General features: G+C 43.6%; 1 protein-coding gene across 5 annotated transcripts in view; it reads left to right on the forward strand.

The window, feature by feature from the left end:
- The first annotated feature begins 290 nt into the window (after positions 1 to 290).
- The window catches only part of DCAF1 (DDB1 and CUL4 associated factor 1), a 53113-nt gene continuing 29523 nt past the window's right edge, over positions 291 to 23880 (forward strand). For 2 of the 5 annotated variants that reach the window (XM_071755599.1, XM_071755602.1), the window contains exons 1-10: positions 291 to 376; positions 10593 to 10710; positions 14900 to 14976; positions 15636 to 15709; positions 16682 to 16795; positions 18085 to 18222; positions 19219 to 19722; positions 20933 to 21034; positions 22245 to 22403; positions 23123 to 23302. In XM_071755599.1, the coding sequence (XP_071611700.1) occupies positions 298 to 376; positions 10593 to 10710; positions 14900 to 14976; positions 15636 to 15709; positions 16682 to 16795; positions 18085 to 18222; positions 19219 to 19722; positions 20933 to 21034; positions 22245 to 22403; positions 23123 to 23302 (1545 nt within the window). In that variant the 5' untranslated portion in view covers positions 291 to 297. Of the gene's footprint in view, positions 377 to 5047; positions 5272 to 5972; positions 6067 to 10592; positions 10711 to 14899; positions 14977 to 15635; positions 15710 to 16681; positions 16796 to 18084; positions 18223 to 19218; positions 19723 to 20932; positions 21035 to 22244; positions 22404 to 23122; positions 23303 to 23880 lie in introns of those variants that run through there. The other 3 variants (XM_071755598.1, XM_071755600.1, XM_071755601.1) reach the window with 3 other exon arrangements.

Consider the following 23880-nt stretch of genomic DNA (forward strand, 5'->3'; position numbering starts at 1 on the left):
GGAAGTACTGGGATTTTTCTCCTTTCTGGATTGGCACCAGATTGAATTCCTAAAAATTCAGTGATATTTCCCTTCCCCATCTGCCCTGCCATCAAGTGCTTTGGTTTTGTTCATGCAAAGAAATTTGGGAAACTTTGTTCTTGCAGTATTCCCTCCCCACGGACAAGGGCTACAAAGCACATGGAAGAAGAGACATTGCCATCTGCATGGCAGGGTGAGGGGAAGAGGGAAGAACCCTTGGGCTGCTGCTGCTGTCTGAACCCAGCATTTTGAATTCAGCAGCAGAACCAGTACTTTATGAAGTCACCTGTGACAGCAGGGATCCGGTTCTGCTGCCATTTAACATCATGTGCCAAGGCCCATCTGCACTTCCAAGGTATGTGGGCTTGACAGTGTTCAGTGTTTCAATAATCTGCCCTGGAAAGTCCTTGTTCTGGAGCATTTCTGGGGCTGCAGAGGCTGTTTGGAGTCAGGGCAGTATAAAGGAAGGTGTTGCCAGAGGAAGTCATTCCCTTCTGGTAAAAAAATATGAAGTTTGATGGGAGACGGTCACTTAGAGCAAGTGCCTTGAGTAAATCCCAGCAAAAGCTCCTGCAGTCTGTCCCTCTCTGCAGCTGACATCACCCCACCTCACCTCAGCTGGTGATTTTTCCCATGTCAAAAGCTGCTGAATACTCTGTGCTGCTCATGCAGCTCCAGGGCTTCTTCCTAGGTGTGGCTGAAAGTAAGTAGGGGTAAAGTGATCTGTATTCAGACTTTGCCATGGTCCAGGTCCAAATGTCTTGGTGATTGCAGCATTACTCCTTGAACTTAATACCTGCAGAACTTTGAGAGCTGCAACCACCACTGCTGCCAACCTAAAGGTTAGGATTACCAAATACTGAAGAAGCTGCATATGACAAACATCATACAGCTGTTACCAAGACCCTTGATGGAATTCCTCAGTGATAAATCAACTCATGAATCCACAATTAACATGTTTACACACATCTAGAGTGCCAGGAGTCATTACAACTTGCCTTCACCAATTTGCTTATCGTTTTCCCATGCATCAAAACTGTCACATACAGATACTTGACCCAATTAACTCCTGTAGAGAGAAGTCACAAAGAGAACAGATATATAACCTCTACTTAAGGATTTGTAATCTCTTTTAAGAGAAAAAACAAAATCACACTCCCTATTTTAACAAATAATAGTTGTTTTTAAAACATACTCTTTCCTGGGTTTGTTTAGTCTTTGTTTTTTGAAGCTGCTGTTGTTACAAGTAATCCCTAAGATCCTAGCTGCTGGAAAACATTAGGAGGAATTTGTTTATATTCCCAGTGTGTGTCTTGCAGGCATTTCACAGCATGCTGTGTACACTCTTTTCTTGCTTCCTTCTGTATGGAGAGTTTTCTTTGCTGGTTGAGTGGCTGTTTGCTATGGTAACAAATGAGGTAAAGAAGAGAAAAAACCCTTGTTAAGGCACAAAAACAAGCAAATGGTGTTGTGTAGTGTCTAAAATGAACTTTTAACTCATTCCCAGTTAGAGAAATGAGTTTAGTCAGAAAACCATATCTTAGTGCCAAAATTCCACTTTCTGTATACTTACTATCCCCTACATTTTTCATATTTTCCCTTGTATATTTTGTGTGCTTGGTTTACCTGTCCACTTCCACTACTCCAAAGTCTCTTTCCCAGTTTCTGGATCATGGCTCTGGGTACTACACAGCCCATACATCACAAGACTCATTAATATCCCCACTTTACAGCAACTTGGGAGAGTGGAGAGGTATCAACACCTGCCTGAAGCTGCCAGGTGCCTGTGACAAGCTGAGCACAAAGCTCTGAGCAAGACTCAGCCCAGCAGGGGTGCTGTGCAGCATTCCTGAAGTGTGGTCAGGATTTGGGTGGTGTACAACTGGAAAGCAAGAGGTTTACACCTGTGCACAAACTTCCCATAACAGTGACTGGAAGGAAAACCAAAGTGCTCTCTCCAGACACAGGAGCAGGCTTAGCTCTGGGAAGAGGTGGTAACTGCACTGCCTGGTACAGCTTCCACCTCTGCTGTCCTCTGCATTGCCTCTCCACACTCCACTCATGAGTTGGTCTCCCCTGTTTTACTCATTTTGAGTCAGAAATAGCAAAGGAAACAGGCAGTATTTGATAGAATGAGCAGATTTTGTCTGCACTTTTATTTACATTTTATTTCTCTGCCCAGTTGCTGGATGTTCTTGCTTTATGTGTGTGCACAGTAGATGTGTTTTCTAAGCACATCAGGCCCAGATGTTTGCTTGTTAATTTGAGCTCTGGGCTATTTTGCTCCATTTCTTCTCTTCCCAAGGGGATGACGGTCTGGTGTGATGATCCTGGTGTGCCATCTAGTGATTGGACTATTCCCTTGCCACACATCATTTGTCAGGGGTGCTGAGGACACACACTTTGCCCCCATTTGCCCTCAGTCACCTGGATTGCAGGTAACCTGAGGCAATGCCTGCAGCCCCTCTGCTCTGCTCAGTCTGCCCAGACACGGAGGGTCCCTCTGCACTGTTTTCCTCTGCTTACTCCCTCTGCCTGTCTCTTTTCTCCCACTGCCTGGTAGTGTCTGCCTTCTCTCACAGGCAAGGGACAGGGGAAGCCCCCTTGCTGATGTGCTGGCTGCCAGCCTGCAGGCCACCCGTGGCCATCAGGTAATCTGTCAAGCAATGTTTTTGCACAGCATGTGGAGATTTAGCATGTATACAATTTAGCATGTATACAATTACATGTTAATTATATACGTGGCAAACAAGTGTCATTAGGGGTCTAGAAAGTGTTTAAAGCCCCTGTGGCATGAGGGGTATCATTGCAGGTATTAGCTGCCATGGTACTGCACCTCACTTCATGAAACAAGTTCTGAACTATTTTGGCAGCTCGAGGCTGGAAGAGCAACAGATGATAGGAAGGCTGGAGCTGAGGACTTCCTGGGAGAGCTCTGTGTATGCTTTTCACTCCCCATGGGCACTGGGGGTGGTGGGCAGGGTGGAAGGGATGAAATCACTCTGCAGAGGAGAGCATCACATGCAGACTGACCTCTGCTGCATTCCTGGAGAATGTCCTCGTTCCCAGGTGCAGCTCCCCAGACACCTGACCTCCTGCCTGGCTTTTACAGTCCCCTGGAGCATGGGAGTTGTAAAGAAACACTGCTCAGTTTACAAGCACTTTAGCAAGGGTAGATTTAGACCTTCCCAAAGGCTGGATTCCTGGGATTGTGTCCTTCCTTAGGTGCTGCCAAGGAATACAATTGGGTGTTATGTGTAACTGCAGCAGCAGTGTGATACAAACCAGTGCTAAGAGGGGACTGGACTCTGTTACAGGACTTCATACCCATGTGCTGTGAGTTATGCAGCACAATTATGCTGCAGAGGTTGGTAGCTGCTAAGTCAGAAGCTGTCTCACCAGCTTCTACAACAGAAACTCAATTGCAAGTAGAAACATGGAGATGAGCAAACTGACTCACACAGCCTGATGGGGCAACTAATAAAAAGTGAAGTGTAGGAAGCAAATAAATTTTGTCAGTGTATATTTGTGTTGGAGGTCAAGATAAGCAATTAAGTCTCCTGAAAGCCTGAAGGGTTCTTCCTCTCTTGGTCAGGCAGCCACCAGTCAGGAGTGTCTCTGAATGTCATGAGCTTCCTGGTTGCAAACTTTTTCCTTGTTCTCAGAACAGAAGTCTGTTCAGGCAGGAAGGTGAAGCTGCTGCTCAAAGGCTGGATCTGGGGTTCTCTGCCTTTGTCAGGAGCTGTGAGTAGCTGAAGCATCCCAGCCACATCTTAGCTGTACTTGAGGCATCCTCTGGTTCTCTTAGTGCAGTTACTCTTTCAATTCTACAATTAATTGTCCTTAAGCCTAGAAGCTTATTAGAGCCTGGCGAAGTGGTTTTATCCTCTCTTATAAATTGCTGATCTTACCACAGTATTGTGGTGCTCTGGGGTATTACAGCAGTGGAGAGAAGTGGCTGTTTTGTTCAAGGGAGTTCAGGGTTTGATTCAGCCTTAAGTCATCATTGCTACCTGTTGACCTTCACGTGGCAGTGTATTCTTTCTGGCTGGGGAACCCACGGAGGTGAACATGCAGAGATTACCTTCCCCTCTTTGCACACCAGGGACTTCTCTCTCTGCCACAAAATCCTACAGGATAAGAGGTGCAAGCTTACTGCTGACCTCTTGGCTCTTATTGCTCTGGAATCCAGAGTATTCTTTTTTTTTCTTCAATTGCACAACAAAAGCCAAGTGTTGGGGGGGGATGAGGGGAGGGAGGGTAGGCAGTGGACTTCAGAGGCATTTCTGCTGCATGATTCTCACTGCTGCAGTCGTTGTCCCGCAGTTAACCAAAACTTCAGTGAGGCAGCAGGATCTGCACCAGTCCAAGCACAGCCTCGGGCAGGGGTTTATCCAGCTGCAGTGTAAGGAAGGGGTTAATGCGGGCACGGGGCAGGAAGCAGCTCAGTGCTTAGTTCCCTGAGAGGGAGCCCCCTGCTACCTTTTACTTACTCTTCTTCTAAGAGAAGAGCTTGTGCCGGTACCCGGGCAATCCCTAGAGGACTGCGGCAAGAGCTGGGGTGTCACTGCTTTTAGAGAGCAAACAAAGCAGAGCTCACACTGTCCTGGCCCCGCACAGGGAGGCAGCAGGCAGCAACGTTCAGCAGTGAACAGTTCACAGGCGGTGAGGAAGGCAGAGGAAGGCTCAGCTGGCGGCAGCCCCCGCCATGTGCGCTGGAGCTGGAGGAGGGGACGGGGGCGCGCCCGCCGCTATCGGCACCGACACCTGCGTATCGAGCCCGGCAGCCGCTGCTCAGAGGCTCCTCAGTGCCAGCCGGGGCGGAACAGAGTCAATAACCTCGCCTCTCTCCCGGGAAAACGCCCTTTCGCCTTCGCCGGCCATCTGCCTCTGCCCCTGCCGCAGCCGCCATACGCCGGCCCGGGCTAATGAAAGCGCGGCGGCGGCGCCGACATCGGAACTACAACTCCCAGCGTGCACCGCGGCGGCGCCGCCGCTCCCGGGCGGGCGCAGGCGCAGCGGGCTCACCTCGCGCGAACTCCGTTTCCCTGGGGGCTGAGCGCGAGGCCCTCGCCGCCTCCCCTTCCCCCGCCGCCTCTCGCGACGCCGCCTCGCGCGCCGTGACGCGGCCCCCAGCGTGGTGACGCGCAAAGTGTGTGCCCGCCATAGCAATCGCCGCCGCCGCGGGGTGTGCGGGGCCGAGCGCAGGGGCCGGGGGCAACGGCGGCGACCCAGCGGGGCATCGGGCAGGTACGGGGCGCCGGGCGGGAGGGGCCACGCCGCTGCCGCCGCCGCCTCCACCGCGCTTCCCTCGGGCCGAGCCGGGTCGGGTCGGGTCGGGTCAGGGGCGGTTGGCGGCCGCGGCCTCCGCGCCGGGCAGGGGCAGAGGGAGGGGGAAGGAGGGGGTCGCCTCAGGCCCTGTGGGAGCCGCCACGGGGCGGGCGGGTTGGGCTGCGCGCCCCGCCCCCGCGCTAGGGGGCGCCCTCCGAAGGGCGGGGGCGTTGTGGCCCGGCGGGCGCTGCGCCTCGGCTGCCCGCGGCCTGTCAGGCTGCCGGCGGGAGGAGGAGGAGGAGGAGGAGGAGGGGAAGGGGGGGGCGGGACTGCGCCGCGCCGGCCCCGCCCGCCCCGGTCCTCAGCTGCCGGCCCGGACCTTCCGCCCCGGCTCTTCTGCCTCCTGCGCCCGGGCCTGCGGGGGCGCCGCTTCGCCGGGCGTGCTCGGGACGGGAGGCTTAGCGGCTTCAGGGAACCCCCCCCCACGTCCCTTCACCCCATTCGTGACCTTTAAACCTTCGGTTCGAACGGGCAGCGCCGGCCGCTTCTCCCGTTGGGTCCCGGCGGGCAGTCTGCCCCTGCCAAGCGCACCCCGGCCAGCGGCTGCACGCTGGGGGCCTGCGGCTGTCTCAGGCCCCGTAGGAGCTGTCATCAGCTGCACGCTGCCCCGGCCCGACCGAGCCCCGGTGCTCCTCCGGGGAGGTGGGGCCCGCCTGGTTTTCTTTACAGCCATCTAAAGAGGAACCGATGTTGAAAAGGAGTGCTCTGGTTTGGGTCGGTTGTTTTCTGTTGTTCCTTTTGTAGACAGCAGAGTCTTGTTCCTGGTTTTTGTGCTTGTCCTGGCAGATCAGCACATAGCTACAGGCTTGGTTTGTAAAAGCAGAAACTCCAAGAAGCTAAAAAACTTAATGGCTTTCCCTGGCCCTAAAAAATATTCTGACTGTAAACACTTCATAATTTAAAAAAAACCATTATTTAAAGCAATATTAGGGATATGTTCTGTAGTACCAGCAAATTGGAGTTCTCTTAGGGGTGAAAGTGGGAAGCAGAATGAACAGGGACTTCACTCAGAGCTTCACTGACACATGGCACCAAAACATGGTTTTATTCTCTGTAGATTGTGGAGATTTTGTTAGTTTGTGGCACACTTTAGTCCACAAATGAACTTCAGTGTTGTCAGTTCATTATGATTTGACCATTAGCTTTGGTGTGGCTCTTTCAGACTCAACAGGTTGAGGCAAATAGCTGTCTGATATCTCATCCATTTGAAGCATCGTTGTGATAAGAGGGAGAAGTTTTTATTTTTAAAAAAAAAGTCAAGAATTCTTAATGTTAAAATATAAATATAGAAAAGTATTACAGATACATATACAGATTTGCTGATCTCCTTGCTGTGTATTTAGCTGGATTACAGTTAATGGGTTCTTAGTTTTCCCTCATGGGATTGTATTATTATATTAGAGTTTTCATCTACAGCGTATTTTCAGTCATACTCAGAACCATGCTTAGGAACAACATGAAACTGTTATTTAAGCTATTGGTTATCAAAATGTAGTTATTAGAATTTGAGTTGGCTTTATACATGTGACTGTGCAAATCTTCTGGTAATTTTTGTTGGTTAAAATGTATATTTTGTTTCTTAAGGTGTGATTTTTGTTCAGTGATTCTTTCGTTTGCCATTTGAATTGTTGAGGTATGGATTTTGTGCTTGTACCCAAGTAACCAAACTGGTAATTTGCAGATTTTATTAATAGATTTATTTTCACCTGGGAGGTTTCATACTTAAAAGTGCAAGTCTGCATTGAAGTCAGTGTGTCTGGAACCTCATAATCCTTTTCATGAACACAACACAAAATTAGTAAGTGAATGACGTGTAGTGATGTTGCACTTGATGTGATGCTCAAATATGTTGAGGAATGAGAGGGTGAAGCTGAAGTGCTTGAACTGCACTGTGCCCTTACCAAGGTTTGCAGTTAGAGGTCAGTGGGACTTGTATTTCCTCGTTGTTCAGAGGTGTCTGGCTAAGTGACTCAAGCAGTAAGATGTCTGAGGTCTCAAAACCATGTGAATACTTCTGAGGATCTGTGTCTGAATGTTTCTGTGGGTTTCCCTTTTCTATCAAGTTTGTACATCCAAGTTCAGAAGAGGGAAATGCTCACACAACCTTTGCTAGGGTAGTGGAATGCTAAGCAGTGTCTCCTGTGAAAGCAATATGTGTGCTGAAACATGCATGTGTGGATTTTCATGGGAGTGTTCACAGTCATAGTTAAGGTTGTAAAGATTGGTCTTTCAAAGTCAAATGCTTTCAGTAAGTGCTAAATGTTCTGTTACATGAGTTCTGTTGTCTCCAACATATATTGACAACAGTAGTGTTTGGAAAAAATATTCCATTCCTTAGCTTATTAGATATTCTCACTTAAATTTGTAGCAAGGTACTTTCAAAATTAAAAATATTAAAGCACCCTCTGCCCAGATTTAAATCCACAGTGAGGGAGCTGTTCCTGGAGAGCAATTTAAGATTGAATTTGTTCAGCAACTTGTCCAAGGGAGCTAGTAAAGGCCAGAGCTGCTCCCACAGGGCCTTCCCCTCCAACAGGCTGCATGTATTTCTGACAGGCACAGCTCGGTTCCCAGTGTTTGTGATGCTGCCCCTCTCTGCAGAATTCTTCACTTGGATTTAAGATGGGATGGGATGGGATCCTTGAATAAAGTGGGTGCAGTAGGAATTGCTTTGGTTCTTGTATTCAGTCGTTCACCTACCATGATGTTCCATCCATCCACATACATATTACTGCTGACATGTATTAATATGAGAACTGTAGAAGTAGATGCTTTGAGATGATTCTTGTTTTGCTGCTCTTTTTAGTGCCATGTAGAATAGTTAAATTTATTTGGGTATGTTGGGAGGTATAAGTTTTTGAAATAGATGAGCTGCCTTGGTGAGATTTTTTAATTTCATTGCTGTGTACCTATAGAAAGGGTGGCACTTTTATATCTTGCGTGTCAGTACCAATTATTTTTATCTATAATGTGCTTTAAGTGAGGTAATACTCTGGGTTTTAGGGACACCTGGAATTTTTCTGTTTTCACTTATTTATGGTATCGTGCTGGGTGTCCCAGGGGACAATGTGAGCACCTCCTGAGGTCTTCCTAACTGGAACTTTTTTGAACCTGTTGCAGGTAGTGCTGGACCTTTCCTCTTTTTTAGCTGGAATAAATAGGGTTTTTTAAGGGAATTAAGCTCTTCATCAGGAGGCCTGAGATCCTCTACAGGTCTTGTACAGGCTCTGGGGTCACAAGGCACTTTTTTCTGTGTCTCCAGGGTATAGAATGAAGGTGGAGATGCCTGCAATGGTTGACTGCAGATGCCATCACAGCAGTTGAATTCTGAGGCTCAGAGTAGATTTGTCTGTGATATTTGAAAGCTCAGAAGTGCTGCTGGCAAGTGTTGTTCAGTTAATGAAAAAGGGAATAGAGCCTTACGAGCTTGGAATACTTTTTCTTTTCAAAGGTGTTTTGGGTTGTGTGTGTACAATCTCATTATGTTCTGTTGCCAGCATTTAGGCAGGGTTTTTTTTCCCAAGCAATTTATGCATTTGCATCAAATTTCCCAGTCTAGTTCTGTGATGAATGAATAATGAATGGTCTGGATAAAATCATAATTACTTGTCATTTAAAAAGCATCATCATTCTTTATGCTTAGGTAGTTTTTTTGTTAGCACACACTCATTTCCTACAGTGCTTATCAAAATTATGTTCTTCAGGCTGGGTTACTTGTAGTCACAGGTTTGTTTTTCCATAATCTTTGGGTGATGATTTTTAGGCAATTTCTGCCGGTTTCATCTTCAGCCTGGTGATCTTTGCTTCTTGTCTCCCATTTAACTAATGGGTCACAATACCTGAAATTCAGAAGCACCTGTGATACAGGAGGTAGAGCTGTAGTGTTGTTTGTTCACTGAGGGAGAAAAGGTTTTAAGCAAGTCAGATGTATCCAGCACTCAGTTAAACTTGGTGATGTTTTTCAGAATGAACTTGGGCTGTAAATTCTTCTGTAATCTATGTGACCTGTGGTTCCCTTTATAGTCTGTCATTTGCCTTGTTCCTCAAGTGATGTGTATGTCACTGTCTTAAACACATCTCTATTTATGATTGTTTTGGGAAGTTCTTCCTCTGGATCAATTATGATGAATAGATATTTAATTGCCTGGCAGATGGGTATTGGTCACATTATGGCTAATGAAGTGCAGAAATTTTTTGTGTATGTTTGAATATGAAGGAATTTCTTTTGCTTTGATTTCTGCCCTGGCTTGCCTTCCCCCCCCCAACCCCCCCATCTCTGATACATGTTGAATTTAATTTGTATATTAGGACTGAGTGTTCCTTTCTCCAGAAGTTACAACTCTTCCCAGCAATCACAGTCTGTCAGATTGGAAACTAAGGGCATGGCAGTGTTTTGAGACAGATTGTGTTCTAGTTTGGTCTGCTAGTATTTCTAGTAGACTGTTACCAGACTGACAGAAATTGGCACCTGGGAATTTAGAGCCTTCAGCAGTCTCTAGAGTGCTAGTTCCCTTCATTAAATGGCACCTTATCAAGTCACTCTGTACTGTAGGGGCATCTCACTTTTGAGGATGGGAAGATAAATTTTCTGTCAGCTGCTGTCTCACAAGTAAAGGCTGATAAACCTGAAGTAATTGATTCAGTGGTCCCTCCTGTGATCATTCTTCCTCCTTCCTAGAGTCCCTGTCTGTTCTTGGAAATCTCAAACTATCAGTGGTGCAGAGACCTGCTCTGTTTCCCAGCTGCCACTCTTGGTGCTCCTTCCACTGCCCACAGCAGCTCAGTGCCCCTGCTTTCTGCCTCCTTGGCAGTGTGAAGCTAATAAGATTCTTGGCACTTTCACTGCTGTCTGGAGGGTGTTAAACTGGAATAATGACACTGATCATAATCTTGCTGCCTTGGCTTGGTTGTTTCTTGAGTAAATCCCCGAGCAACAGCAAAGGACTAGCTCAGGTCTGCTGATGGAATTGGGGTAGAGTTGTAGAAAGCTCCAGTGTGGTTAGGTGTGCATCATGGTCAGGGTTGTCATACACAAGTTAAGACTTGTGTTCAAAATCTGTGCATGTTCTTTATTCTTCAGGCAAAGGACCAAAAAGAAACTTGCAGCTTTCAAAGGGAAGTTCAGCACTATTCTGTCATTTGATCTTCTCTTTCCCACTCCATGTTGCTGAGTATTTCCTTGTCTCTTCCATATGACTTTTAATATGACTTTTTGATTTTTGTTGTTACCTCCACTTCAGGCTCAGCCATGACTTCAGGATCTGGGCATGTGGACTCCAAGGCTGAGCTCACTGCTTTGCTTGAGCAATGGGAGAAAGAACATGGCAGCGGGCAAGACATGGTCCCTATTCTCACCAGGTAAGATCTGTAAATAAATTCCTAAATCTATGCATCCGAAGTTACTTAACAGCAGCATTTACCAGTTTTTTGCTTGAGGTTTTTACATAGATGATTGCCTGTGTTTGATTTTCTTTGATCTGGAAGTTCAGCTATGAGTGTGATTTTTAAATACACACGATTTTTGGTAAGAAATTTGAATTTCAGAAGTCTCATGCAGACTGTCTCTAAAGCATGATATTAGTTTTCTGAAAGAATAGAAATAAGACGTATCATTAGATTGCTGAGGTAACTCAACCTGAAGCTTGTCATACATTGATCAGGATAGAAAGCTACAAGAATGTCGTTCCATCAGTGGTGGTCAGACAGGTCAGTGCATCTGGATGGAAATAACAGGAGTCTGGAGGAGCTTCCTTGCACAGACCTGTGCTGTGCCTCATCTCGTGGCCACAGTTTTCTGCTGTTCTTACTATGCTTTAAAAATAGCAGCACAGAAGAGGGAGATGAACAGCAGAAAGACAATCCTAAACACTTCAAAATGAACAGGCCTCTTGAAAATCGTAAGATGTTCTGGTGTATTTTTGTGCATTGTCTGACTTATGTCCTGAGGGGAACATATGTGCTCTTTCAAGACTTTTTCTTATAGGTATAAATGGCAGAAGTTTAATGTATTCTAAGAAGTGCAGAGGAACTTGAATTACACATGTCTTTTCTTGGGTTTATAGCAGTCTGGCACTTCTTGCTCCTCCTCAGCACCTTGAGTTCCCTACATTATTTATGCTCAGCCAAGTCTGTTAACTCTTTTAATTCTCCAAAGTCATCAGGCATCAGACAAAGTGGTTATGGATGGTGAAAGCTTGGGGATTTTGGCATTAGTGGACATAATGCACACTTATTTAAGGTAGATAAGGGATCTGCTGGCTTTGTCAGAAGTTGGATTTACAGTGCATTGGCTAGCAATGAAAGGCATGTGTCTGGTTGCTCTGGAAGGTTTCAGGTACAGCTTAGGTTTAAAAGAATTTGCTGGAAGAGATGCTTGGATTTCTCACCAACTGAAGCTTGCCATAGCTGGTGTCCTGAGGAGGAGTGTTGCCCTTGCATAGTGTTTTGGACTTAAGGCAGAGAAAGCTGTGGTCACACTTGTTAGTGAGTGACATTTCTGTACTTCTTTCTGCCTTCTGGGCTAAATGGGAGGAAATTTCCCTGTGTGGAGAGGGCCCTGTTAAATGTGATGCTGAGGCAGCATATGTGAGAGTGCACTAGTGAGTGTTTCAGCAGCAATAACAAGAACAGCAAATGTGGCTTGGAGGCCACAGCTGAATTGTCACTGCCAAATAAACTAGTTTTCTGGGTTTACAGACTCTGGAGTATCAGAAGTTATGAACTGAAGAAATTGCTTGGATAGGTGCATCAACAAACAACAGATGTTTAATATATATGGTTGTTGGTTGTTTTTTTTTAAAGTAAATTGTCCTGCAAGAACATTAGTTCATAGTCTCTCTGCAAGTTATGTTCAACCATTCTGGTAAATCCCAGGAGTCACATCTTGCATCCCAAGAGCTTCTTTCATAAAGGGAATAAATCAGCAGCTTAACATTATACTTCAGCTGCACAAACCAAGTGTGTTGTGCTGTGGGATGCTAGAGCATCTTACACCTTTGCAATCTATTGTAAAGGCTCAGGTTGGCCATTAATGCCAAATAATGGCATAGAGCAATGCTAGGATGGCTTTATATTATGCCATCTGTATTTGTGGGAGCCTTGCATAGTTGACATACCACTGCCCCTTCTTTCCCCATCCCCAGGGTGAGCTCTGTTTATGGCAGGTGAAAATGAGGATCTGACTAACTTTCCAAAGATGATTGTAAAGACTATTGTAAGGAAAAACAAACGAACAACCAAACAAACCTGAGAAAAAAAAAACCCAAAATAGTCAGAAATGTGGGGAAGGAACCCTTACTTCCATATAAAACTGAGCTTCCATCTGCAAACTCTGAAGTGGCTTGAGAACCAATAAAATGCCAAGTGAAGAAAGTCTTGAAACCTGAATAAAAGTTTTGTGGTTTTGTTAGTTGGCTTCTGTAAAAGCCTTGTGTACCACGTGCCTATGTTACAAGGCACCAGTGAGCTTTGTTAGTTATTTGACTCCCCTGCCACTTCAGCTAAGAATTGACAAAACTGTTGATCTAGATTGATTCATCCAAGTTGCCTCACAAACCACCTTTGTATTCATTAGTTAAAAGAAGGGTATTATAAGCAAGCTTGGCCTCCGTTTTTTTTCTTTTCATTTTAGAAGTCAGTTTTAAAGAGGCAGAGCTTTTTTATTTGGCCAAACGATTGTGACTAATTGTCCCAAAAAATGCATAATTGGTGATTGACATGCCTGTTTCATCTAGGCTATGGTAATGTTGTTGTCCCTGAAAACACTCAGCAGCTTCATCTGGCACGCTGTTTGGCTGCCTACCTAAGCAGGATGGACTGATGAGAATGTTATGCTCACTTTCCATGCTGCTTGTCAGTCCTCTCTGGCACAGAATCAAAGTGCTGATTGTCACCTAAAAAGACCTCACAAGTGTAGGGTTCAGCTTCTCAGCTCCCCATTTTCCCAGTTGTCTGTCAGCAGGCACCCCTCAAGCTATTAGTTCTCATGGGAAAAAAAATGAGGAGCTGGCAGGAGAGTATATAAGTAACTTGCACTTGCCAAAAATTCATGAAAGCTCAAGCTGTGCCACCTGTTAGCTAGGGACACAGTTTGCATCTTTTCATGTTCAGGCTTACTAAAAGTAAATACTGGAACCCCCCAGGATAAACAGTTTGCTGAAAGGTAATTGTCAGATCACAGACAAGCAGGGAAGTTCTTTGCTCATTCCTGATGAGCTAATTTGCTGTTCTTACAGTCTGGGCAGGCTTCATAGTGTCATCCTCTGTCCACTGGCAAGTTAGTGTAGCTCACACAGAGAGGCAGGACTAAGAGTGTTTTTGGCTCTAATTGTCCCTGGAAACACAGGTGATATTCTGGAAAGTAACAGGAATGGAGTAGAAGTCAGTGGCATTCTTCAAAGGAAATCTCTCACAGAAGACAAATATTTTTCCAGAGATTACTGCAGCCTTCCATCAGTTTTCCCTCACCTATAATAAACTCTGCCTAGATCAGTATCCTGGGGTATTAGACCTTGTTTTAAAATGCTGTACTGCACACAGATTGTGCACCCCACTCTAGCTCTCAGTAGGCAGGAGGAAATAAGGTTTTATACCAGGAAGTAAAGTTTATTTAGCTAATGTTTTTTTTGATATTGCTCTTTATTTCAGCTCAAACTGCATATATTTCTGCTGTAACATTCTGTGGAGAAAGGCAAGGGATGACTGTGGGGTTAGTTATTGGTTGACTATGAGATAATGTCCCTCGTCTTGATTTTATTAAAAAAAAATACCATTCATTCATTCTAAATCAATTATAGTGTAGAATTTCTTGTGTCTGTTGAGGCTGCGTATCAGTTTAGGGGAAGGCATAACTTCAAAACAACATCCAGGGTTTTTTTCTGACACAGAGGAGCATTTAATGTATTTTGAAGGTCAGTGAAGGGAGCTGGCTGAGTTTCTTCTTGTCTTGCCTATTGTGGTATCTGACACATGCTAAAAAGTTGAGCTTCAGTGGGGCTGCAGGGATAAGCTGAAGACAGATCACACAGTACTTTATTAAATATTAAGTATTTTTAATGTGATATTATTAAAATTTAATACACAGAAAAATGTGTAGGCAGTTTGAAATGCTGCCCCTGCACAGACTGAATAGGAAGGACTAGGTCACCTGTTCAGGACTTACTCTACTGCAGAACACTGATGGTGAGAATTACTGCTCAAGGCCTTTATTTGCTCTAGTTCTCTGCAGTATGTGTCACAGAACATCAGCAGGACTCTAATACGAGTAAATAAATGGTACTTGCTCCTGTATAGGGTAATGCTTGTGCATCACTGGAGTGCTGAGATGGATTCGTTGTGTTTTGGAGCATGGTGCAGGGGATGAGATACTGGAGGGAAATCTGTTCCCTCACCCTTCTGTTGTGAACAGTCTGAAATCCTCTGGTTGCACTGCACACTGTTCAAATGAAAGTTGGTGATCTGGTTTATAATACTCAGGTAGTGAGGAGCTGTGTACTAGGAAAAGACTTAAGTGTGAATTCTACTCTCTTGATGTTGTTTCCTTCTGCAGAATGTCTGAGCTGATTGAGAAGGAGACTGAGGAGTACCGCAAAGGGGATCCAGACCCATTTGATGACCGACACCCAGGTAAGATGTCCCAAAGGATTTCAGCTGCACCAACTCTGTCACAATTGATACCTGGTAATTCACATGGAAGAGTAAGCAGTTTTCAGCCTGAACGTGGCCACTGCTGATCAAGGTCTCATAATTGTGCTCTGTAGTGCTGCTCTCTGGCAGTTCTGGTGTTTGCTGCAAGATGTTGAAGCCCTGGGTTTTGACAGTGTTTCAGAGGCTGACTGGTCAGAAAAAATACATACTGGTATGTGTTTTCATATTAGCAAGTGTGAAGTAGTGGGTGTTAGGTGGACAGAGGAGACAGTCTTTCTCAGATTATGTTGAATTTACTACTGATGCTTTTTATCTTGTTATCCTTAGATTATTTTTTTTTCTGAGATTTATTTCCAAGTTGCTGAAACAGTTTGTGTGGCATCTGCATCTTCAGTCAATGAAAACGACAGCACTACTGGGCCACTAAAGTGTGTTGCCCTTGGACTAGCAGGCATTCTAGGGAGATAACAGAAAAGATGCTAGATCAGTGAACAATTAATATGATTTCTTCTGTAACCTTCCTTCTGAGGAAGGTCCTGCTAACTCGAGTATTCCACAATCAATATGAAGATAGCAGTTGAGTATTAATCTTGAGATCTTGAGGCAGATAAAGAAGTCTGTTCCTGTTTCTCTTGCAGGTCGAGCAGACCCAGAGTGTATGCTTGGTCACTTACTAAGGATACTTTTCAAGAACGATGATTTCATGAATGCGGTAGGTTTACTCTGAGAGAGAGCTGTATCTGTCAGTTCCTCAGTTCCTTCTTACAGTTTTTGTTTTCTCTGTGCTGGTTAACCCCAGTACTTGCTTAATATTTGTTTTACTAGCATAGGGAGTCTTGTTCCCATAGCACTGGTTTTTAAAATGGGTTTAAGTGCAACTCATTTGCCACTGTTAAAGTGACTCAAGGAAAGGGCAGTTCAGGAGTGCTGGAGTATGTGTAGTAACAGCTGAGTTAGTTCTTAGTGTTTATCAGTCTCTTTAGAGAAAATATAGCTCCTCTAACACGAAGTTTAAAAATATAGCTAATTTATGTAGTGGAAATTAAAACCACTGCTTACACTGCCTTGTCTTTGACTACTTGAAAATGCTGGACTGCCTGTAAGAGAAATGGAGGATGTCAGCTTTAGAAGACCCAGAGGATTGAGAGGCAAGAGTCTGGCTTTCCTCTTGCATTGCTGTACCCTCAACGTGTTAATAGCTAGAACTTTTTTTACCCTCACGTCCCTGAAAGCACCTGTATTGGTACATATTGCTGTAAGGATTCTGGTAGGTTGCTTCCATGTTGCTTTCTGGCTTAAACTGGTGGCTATAGGCAAACATATGCTGTTAAAAAAGCACATTTTTAATGTTATTCTTCAGCCACTACCTTTTTATGTTTACACTATTACTGAACTGAAATTTTATTTTTTTTTTTTTAGTAATTTGTCTTTACAAATCAGTTCAAGAGAGACATTTAGTCATTGAGCAGGAGCTCTGAGGGGAGTTCTGTTTCTCTGAGAAGTAATTTCAGCTTCTGAGGCACTGGAGGGAGTGGGTTAAAGGTTAGTCAGCTTTAGATCCAGGGCTCACATACTGACATTTCATACTTTATCGTTTTGCTGCTGTGGGAGTTGTAAGGCTTTCACTGCACTGTTTTTGGTCAGAGTTGACTTTCAAACCAGTGCAATTCCTCATCTTCTCCAGCTAGTGAATGCTTATGTGATGACAAGCAGAGAACCTCCGTTAAACACTGCTGCCTGCCGACTCCTTCTGGATATCATGCCAGGACTGGAAACAGCTGTTGTCTTCCAGGAAAAGGTATCAGCTATACTAAGGCTTGATTTTTAAGCTTGTACTTTAACTTGCACTCCAGCAGTTCTTCCCACAAGAGAAACCAGTAAAAAGCCATATTGAAAGCTTGTCTCTGGCAGATAATCTATTCCATTTTACTAATGGTTCGGGGCTTTTTGACGTTGGCTTGTTGAAATCTTGAGTGTTTTGCAGCTTGTAAGGTAAAGACTGATTCAAACAGAGCTGGAACTCGATGTGATGTTTTGGGGAATGTTAGGATGTGAACTGTTATTTCATAGGCCTGTGAATGGAACAGTCCATGCAGAACATGAAGACTTGCTGTAGGAGGCTTGCTGAGTAATCCCCAGCTACAGCAGAGTGGTAGTGTTATTACAGCTAAGTGATAAGCAGGTAGTCTAAATTCCTCATGCTTTGTGGGGATTATCTGGAACTGTGATGGAGGGCTTCACTGGACTTCTGTGTCTTGACAAGTGGGGTTTTCTGAAGGAAGGCCCAGAGCTGGAAGTGAGGAGAAAGTCAGGTTGACTCCTGAGGCACAATTTCTTCATGCGTAAAAAAACCTGTTTTAGTTTTAATTTACACTTACCCAGCTTTGTTAGAAAAGTTGTCTGGCAGGCAGTGTTCAAACACTGCCAAGTTCATTACCATTAAAAAAATTAACCATATTTAACATCAAGTTTTTCATATGTACAGATTGGTAAAGTGCATGGATTTCTCTGTTCTCCAAATGTTAGAATTTAATACTGTTGAAAATTGTTCTTTTGGATGGTGATTAGTCATTATTGTAAAGAGCACCAGGGAGCTTGCTTATTTAAATGACTTTTCAGTTTAGACCTAGTAAACTTATAGTGAAATGTAAGAAATTTAGCCTAATTCCATTCTATTTGGTCTAAGTTGAACATGGATTCTTTGAAATCTGCTAAATTGCTGGAGTTTAGTGTCAGTGAAACTGGCAGCAGCTTTGGGCTTGGTTGTTTCAACTGATCAGTTTATACCTGTAGTATTTTGCTACTTCCTAGGCAGTAGGTTGACCACATTAGAAGATTTTTTCAGGTGTGCAAATCCTGATTCCAAATATCTGGTGCCTGAAAATAGTTTTATGCAGTTTAAAATGTTAGTCTTGTTTCTTTTTCAAGTTTCAGATATTTTTGATTTGTTATATCATTGGTAGGAAATCCAGCCTGGTCATTACTAGAGATAGGAAGAATTGTTACCAACAGGGGCTTTCACTGGGACTGAGAAGTTAAAAATGAAATACAACTGTTGGAATTGCTTTCTTATTTTCTGTATTCCAGGAAGGCATAGTTGAAAATCTCTTCAAGTGGGCGCGAGAGGCTGATCAGCCACTAAGGACGTATGCAACAGGACTGCTAGGAGGAGCTATGGAAAACCAAGATATTGCTGCAAATTACAGGGATGAGAACTCACAATTGGTAATGATCTCTGAATCACTTGCCTGTTTTAGAAGGCAGATGCCTTTACTTTTTTGGTCATTTTTGGGAACTAAATTAGAATTAAATCAGTTAATATGTGGGTCTTACAGTGGTTTTACTGATACCTCTAAGTCAGTAGCTCATGCTGTCCTTCCTTCCCTGACTGTACACTGGCTGAGGCTGTGAGGCATGTGGCCTGATCACTCTGTTGTACCAGTTGTCTCCACTGTGGCACCTAAGAAGGCAAATACTCTACTTTTTGAGGGGAAGTGTATTCATAGCCCCTTAAAGAAAACTTTTCAGAAGCTTCACATCTGTAATTTATTGCAAGTTGTGACTTACCTTTCATTTTAAAATTCCTGTCCAGTATGTAAAACAACATGGGGGACAACTTACTATGAAATTGCATTTACTTAAGTTGTAAAATTTTTACCGCTTTTTTGTTGATTCTCTATGATATTTATCAGCAATTAAGATGACTTTCTTAAGAAGATGGGATAGGAAAATTTCTCTCCTAGGACTTCATAAAGCGTGGTGACGCACAGGTGAATTCTAATTCATGCACAAATAAGGCCTTTAAATGTAAAAGTGTGGCCTTAGGTTATGTGGAACTGCAGTTCATCTAAACTACTTTGAAAGGGATCAGTGCCCTTATTCTAGGCTGGGGAGTGATAGTGGAAGACTGATGGAAGGTGGAATGTGGTTCTGTTAGCACCAATAATCTGCTCTTGATGACTTTCAAGCTGCTACTTTCTCATTCAAGACACTTGGTGCTGATGTTCTAGAATGAAAGTAGCTGTAGCAAAAAGAACTGGGGTTTTCTTACTCCCTTTGAAAATCTTATTTCTCCGGGCAAATGTACACTACAGCACGCTTGATACTTAGTGCTGTGGAGTTGGTTATACCATGAACAAAAAATATGATCAGTGTGAGATGTTTGACCAAAGCAGGACATGAATTCTCATTCATGCTTTTTTTTTTTTTAAAATGAAATAGGTGGCTTTGGTGCTTCGAAGGCTACGAGAGTTACAGGTTACTGAAATGACAACAAAACAAGAAAACAAGCGCCCCAGTCCTCGGAAAGTGCCATCGGATCCTCTGCTGCCTCTGGATGAAGAGGCTGTGGATATGGATTATGGGGCGATGGCAGTGGATGGAGAGCAAGAGGAAGTTTCTGGTGATATGGAGATCTCCTTTCATCTTGATTCAAGTCACAAGACCAGTAGCAGAGTAAACTCTGCTACAAAGCTAGATGATGGGGGACTGAGGAAAAACAAATCAGGGAAACAGCACGAAAGAGATGGCTTCCGGAAGGCCAAGCAAAAGCTGGGCTTCTCTGCTTCAGAACCTGAGCGGATGTTTGTTGAACTGTCCAACAGCAGCTGGTCAGAAATGTCCCCGTGGGTGATTGGCACTAATTACACACTTTACCCTTTGACTCCTGCCATAGAGCAGAGGCTAATTCTTCAGTACCTGACTCCCTTGGGGGAGTACCAAGAGGTGAGCATGTGAGGGTGGGAGGAAACACTCTGTGCTTGAATTCTCCCGATAAAACCATGAGGGGTATTGTGGGGAAAATCCTGCAGAAGTGTTACATCATTCTGTGATGTTTCCTGCTATGATTAACCTTTTCTGAGTTGTTCATGACTTTCAAATTAATGAAGTCATTAGTTTGAATATTACCTTGTAGGTAATACTTAAACCTGAACGTAGCCGGTGTGTGGTCTAGTAGTTGGAGCATGGCAGTAGGAATTTTCTTCCTGATTTCTGTTAAATTTGGTCATTGTTTACATGACACTGGGCAAGTAACCTTGTTTGAAATACAGACATTTTTTTTGTGTCCTCTGAGGGATGTGATAGACTCCTAAAAATTTGAGGAGGTAATGAACTTGAAATTCTAAGTGTTACCTATGAACTAGTTCTGATGGGAAATGGCAGTGCCCATGTTATGAAGATGCTTTTGAAAGCTATTGATGCTTAAATGGACAAAGTAGTTGGGCAGTCTGAGACTTACAAAAGTGCATTTCCTTTTTTTTTTTTTTTTTTTTAATCATACAACTCAAGTGAGCATAGGCCTGCAGACCACTTTTATCTCTAATCTTTTTTTTGTAGGTGATTTAATTTAATTTGAGATAGAACAAAGCAAAACATGGTTTTGCTTTGCTTTGTGATACATGTTATGTGTGTGTCTGTGCACGTGTGTGCCTGGCTTCTGTGAGCCAAAGATGCCATTATCCCACTAATACCCTGCATGCTGACTGGGTCACTTCATGTGCCAGCAAAAATGGGATATAAAAATAGGAATTAATACTAGAAAGCTGCTACACAAAGAATTACGCAAAGGGTTTTGGTTTGTTGCCCTGCTCTCCTCTTTTTTTCTGTTCGGTTGTTGGGTAGTTGTCTTTGCACAGATGGAAAGTGGAACCCATCTCCAGGTGGTATCTCTGTGGACTTGCCATAGCCCCTCCTGAAGGAGAGTCTTAAGATTTCCATGTGGCAGCTGTCACGCCCCCTGCTGCAGTCAGCAGATGTATTACAAGAGGTCTGTTAACCTTTATTCCTTCCTATGGATGGAGCTGGTTACCACTGACCTCTCATAACAGGTATCTGCCAATAGGGGAAAATGGGGGTTTGAGGGAGTAAAAACCCAAAACAGACATTGTGTTTCCTGTGAAATGTTCAGCTGGTCTCCAATTTTTGTTTTTCTCAGCTGCTACCCATCTTTATGCAACTGGGATCAAGGGAGCTGATGATGTACTATATTGATTTGAAGCGAACCAACGATGTGCTGCTCACTTTTGAAGCCCTTAAGGTAAATCACTGCCATAATGCATAAAATGTACCATAAACATTGTAAAAGCATTCAATATGCATCTGCTACGTGTGTCAAAAAAAAGTGCTCAACTTCCTTAGACCTGTGTATCTTGCAGGATTCCCTGGGATAGGAATAGGCTTTCAACTTGAATGTGTTGTGGTTTTGTTCTTGTAACTCTCAAGTGTTAAAAATTAAAAACAAAAAAAGAAATAAAGAGGGGAGGGGGTAAAAAAAAAAATCAATTTTCTAGGGAGTGGCACTAATTTCACCATCCATCTGCCTATATGAAGATGATAAAAATTCCTTTTCCTGTCAAATGCTTGTGTTCCTGCTGCCCTTAGAGGGCATTCCTGAGTTGTTCCACTGCCTGTCATCTCAAGGAACATTTGTGAAGAGTAAGAAGCATAAACATCTTACTCTCAGAAGCTCAAGCATGACATCTCTGAGCTTAATGTTTTAAATACAATAGTTTTGTGTGAGTAGTCTTTAGGTTACCTCCCTGAGGTACAAACCCACACAAAATAGCTTTCTTCAAGCCAATCCTTCAATGCAGCAGCACAAGTTATATTTTTCTGTGCCTTCTTTCCATCTTTCACATTAACTTCTCTACCTCTGGTCCTCCAGTGTCATCTTTCTATTCATTTCAGTGTCATTTGTCTGAGAATTTGTTCCCAAGGAGTAGTTTCCCTACAAAAAAGTGTACATTACTTCAGTTGGGAGTGGGATGGGGTGTATTGTGTTTTTTACTGTTGTCTCTCAAGATGTTGGTAATACAGAGAGTGTAGTGAACTTCAGTGCAGCTGCAGACTTCAGTTGTAAAAAGAGCCTTTAAACTTAATTTTGGAAAACTCTTCTTGCCAGGAATATAGCATATGCAAATTGTGAATGCAAATTTAAGTATTTCGCAGTGATAATAGAGAGTTAATATGAAAAGACTCGGAAGATGTAAGGTAGCCTATTTGATAATTTCTGAGTATTTCTACTTTTCTTTCTTCTTTAAGATGTGTGAAACACAGTGATAGTGCCTTTTTTGCTTGTGTCTTTGGGGTATGTACTACATTCTGCAGTTACATATGATGGGAGGAGAAAATAAGGTGGACAAAGCAGAGTGCTTATTTTTTCTGCCATTTGCTGTTGTGTGGGGTGGGGAATGGAACTGCTGCAGTTTGAAGAATTCCCATCTAATCTGCTTTTTATCCTTCCTTAGCATTTGGCATCATTGCTGCTGCACAACAAGTTTGCAACGGAGTTTGTTGCTCATGGAGGAGTGCAAAAGTTGCTGGAGATTCCTCGTCCTTCCATGGCAGCAACAGGGGTCTCCATGTGCTTGTATTATTTGTCTTACAATCAGGATGCCATGGAAAGGGTAAGAGGAATTCTTTACTGTCAATGCAACCCTTCTCATAGTTTTTTACTGTTTCTACCTGTGAATAAATGTGGCCTAAGCTAAAAAGTAAATGTATGCTGAAGACTCTGGTATGTGCAGAAACAATAACAAGTATATAAATAGTGATATATTTAGTAGTTCTGATTCAAGGGTGTGGGTTTTTTATTTCTAGGACGTTAGCTTGAAGACCTCTGTCTTGTCAACATGTTCTCAATACTTAACTTGCCCTTTTCATCCCATTATTTCCTCCAGACTTCAGTGCTACCAAAGTTTGCTAGAACTTCAACCTAGCTTATGATATTGTTACACTGAGAAGAATTTTTGTTTCTTCAGTGGGCACTTTTCTTCCTTCTTTGCTTCCAGCGAAGCATTTTTTTGATAGCTTGAAGTAATATGGAGAAGGACTCTCTGGAATTACACAACACTAAGCTGCTTTATTTCTTGTGTTTATGTCTGGGGGTGGACCATTTGCTAATCCTACATTTCCACCTCATGTCCTTTATTAGTATCAGAGGGGCTTTCTTTTACTGGTCTGGAAATGGGAGGCTTTACCTCATGTCTCAGATGTCCTAAGTCAAACTGAGAGTAACTGATACTTGTCCTCTGTTTGTTTCTCAAAGAACCCTAATTCTCCTTGGTCAAAGTCTCTTGAACAATCTGCCTGAAGTCCTTCTCAAGACTGTTTTTTTGCTTTCTAGGTGTGCATGCACCCCCATAATGTGCTTTCAGATGTAGTAAACTACACCTTATGGCTGATGGAGTGCTCCCATGCCTCAGGCTGCTGCCATGCTACCATGTTCTTCTCCATTTGCTTCTCTTTCCGTGCTGTCCTGGAGCTCTTTGACAGGCACGATGGCCTTCGGCGACTGGTTAACCTGGTAAGGCTTGCAGTTTTATGTGGTGAACAGGGTTTTATTGTCAGGTTTTGCATCCTTTAGAGTGAAACTTTGGAGAATTCTGTTCAGGGCTTTTGTTGTTTGTTTGTTGGATATTTTTCCTCCTAAATTCCCAAGAGATGGAGAGGTAGGGTGAGTTTTCTAAGCAGCAGGCATATGGAGCTCTTTGTTATTTATTCCTTCTGTTATTAAGATTGTTGTCCAGAGACTTGCTACCCTTCAAGACCTTTTTGGTGCAACTCATGGATTAAGCATCACTTACTCAAACAGTCCTGGCTTAGTGGTGCTTAAATGTTTCTTGCCATATCACACACTTTTGGTGTTGCCATGTGGCCTTTTGGATGCAGATAAATGCAGCCTTGTTCCAGGGGAGGCACAGCTGTCTTTGTGCTGTTGGTAATAACAATATCTTACAAGCACAAATTAAACTGCTCAGGTACAAAAGCTGGAATGTCTGTGCTATTATTGCTGTGGTTGTATCTAACTTGGGGACATCAGTCCTGCAGGGTGTAAGCACCCTTTGTGTTGTGTAATATAATGTAATATTAAGCACAACATTG

The sequence above is a fragment of the Heliangelus exortis genome, chromosome 12 (assembly GCF_036169615.1).
Source record: "Heliangelus exortis chromosome 12, bHelExo1.hap1, whole genome shotgun sequence".
Lineage (NCBI taxonomy): Eukaryota > Metazoa > Chordata > Aves > Apodiformes > Trochilidae > Heliangelus > Heliangelus exortis.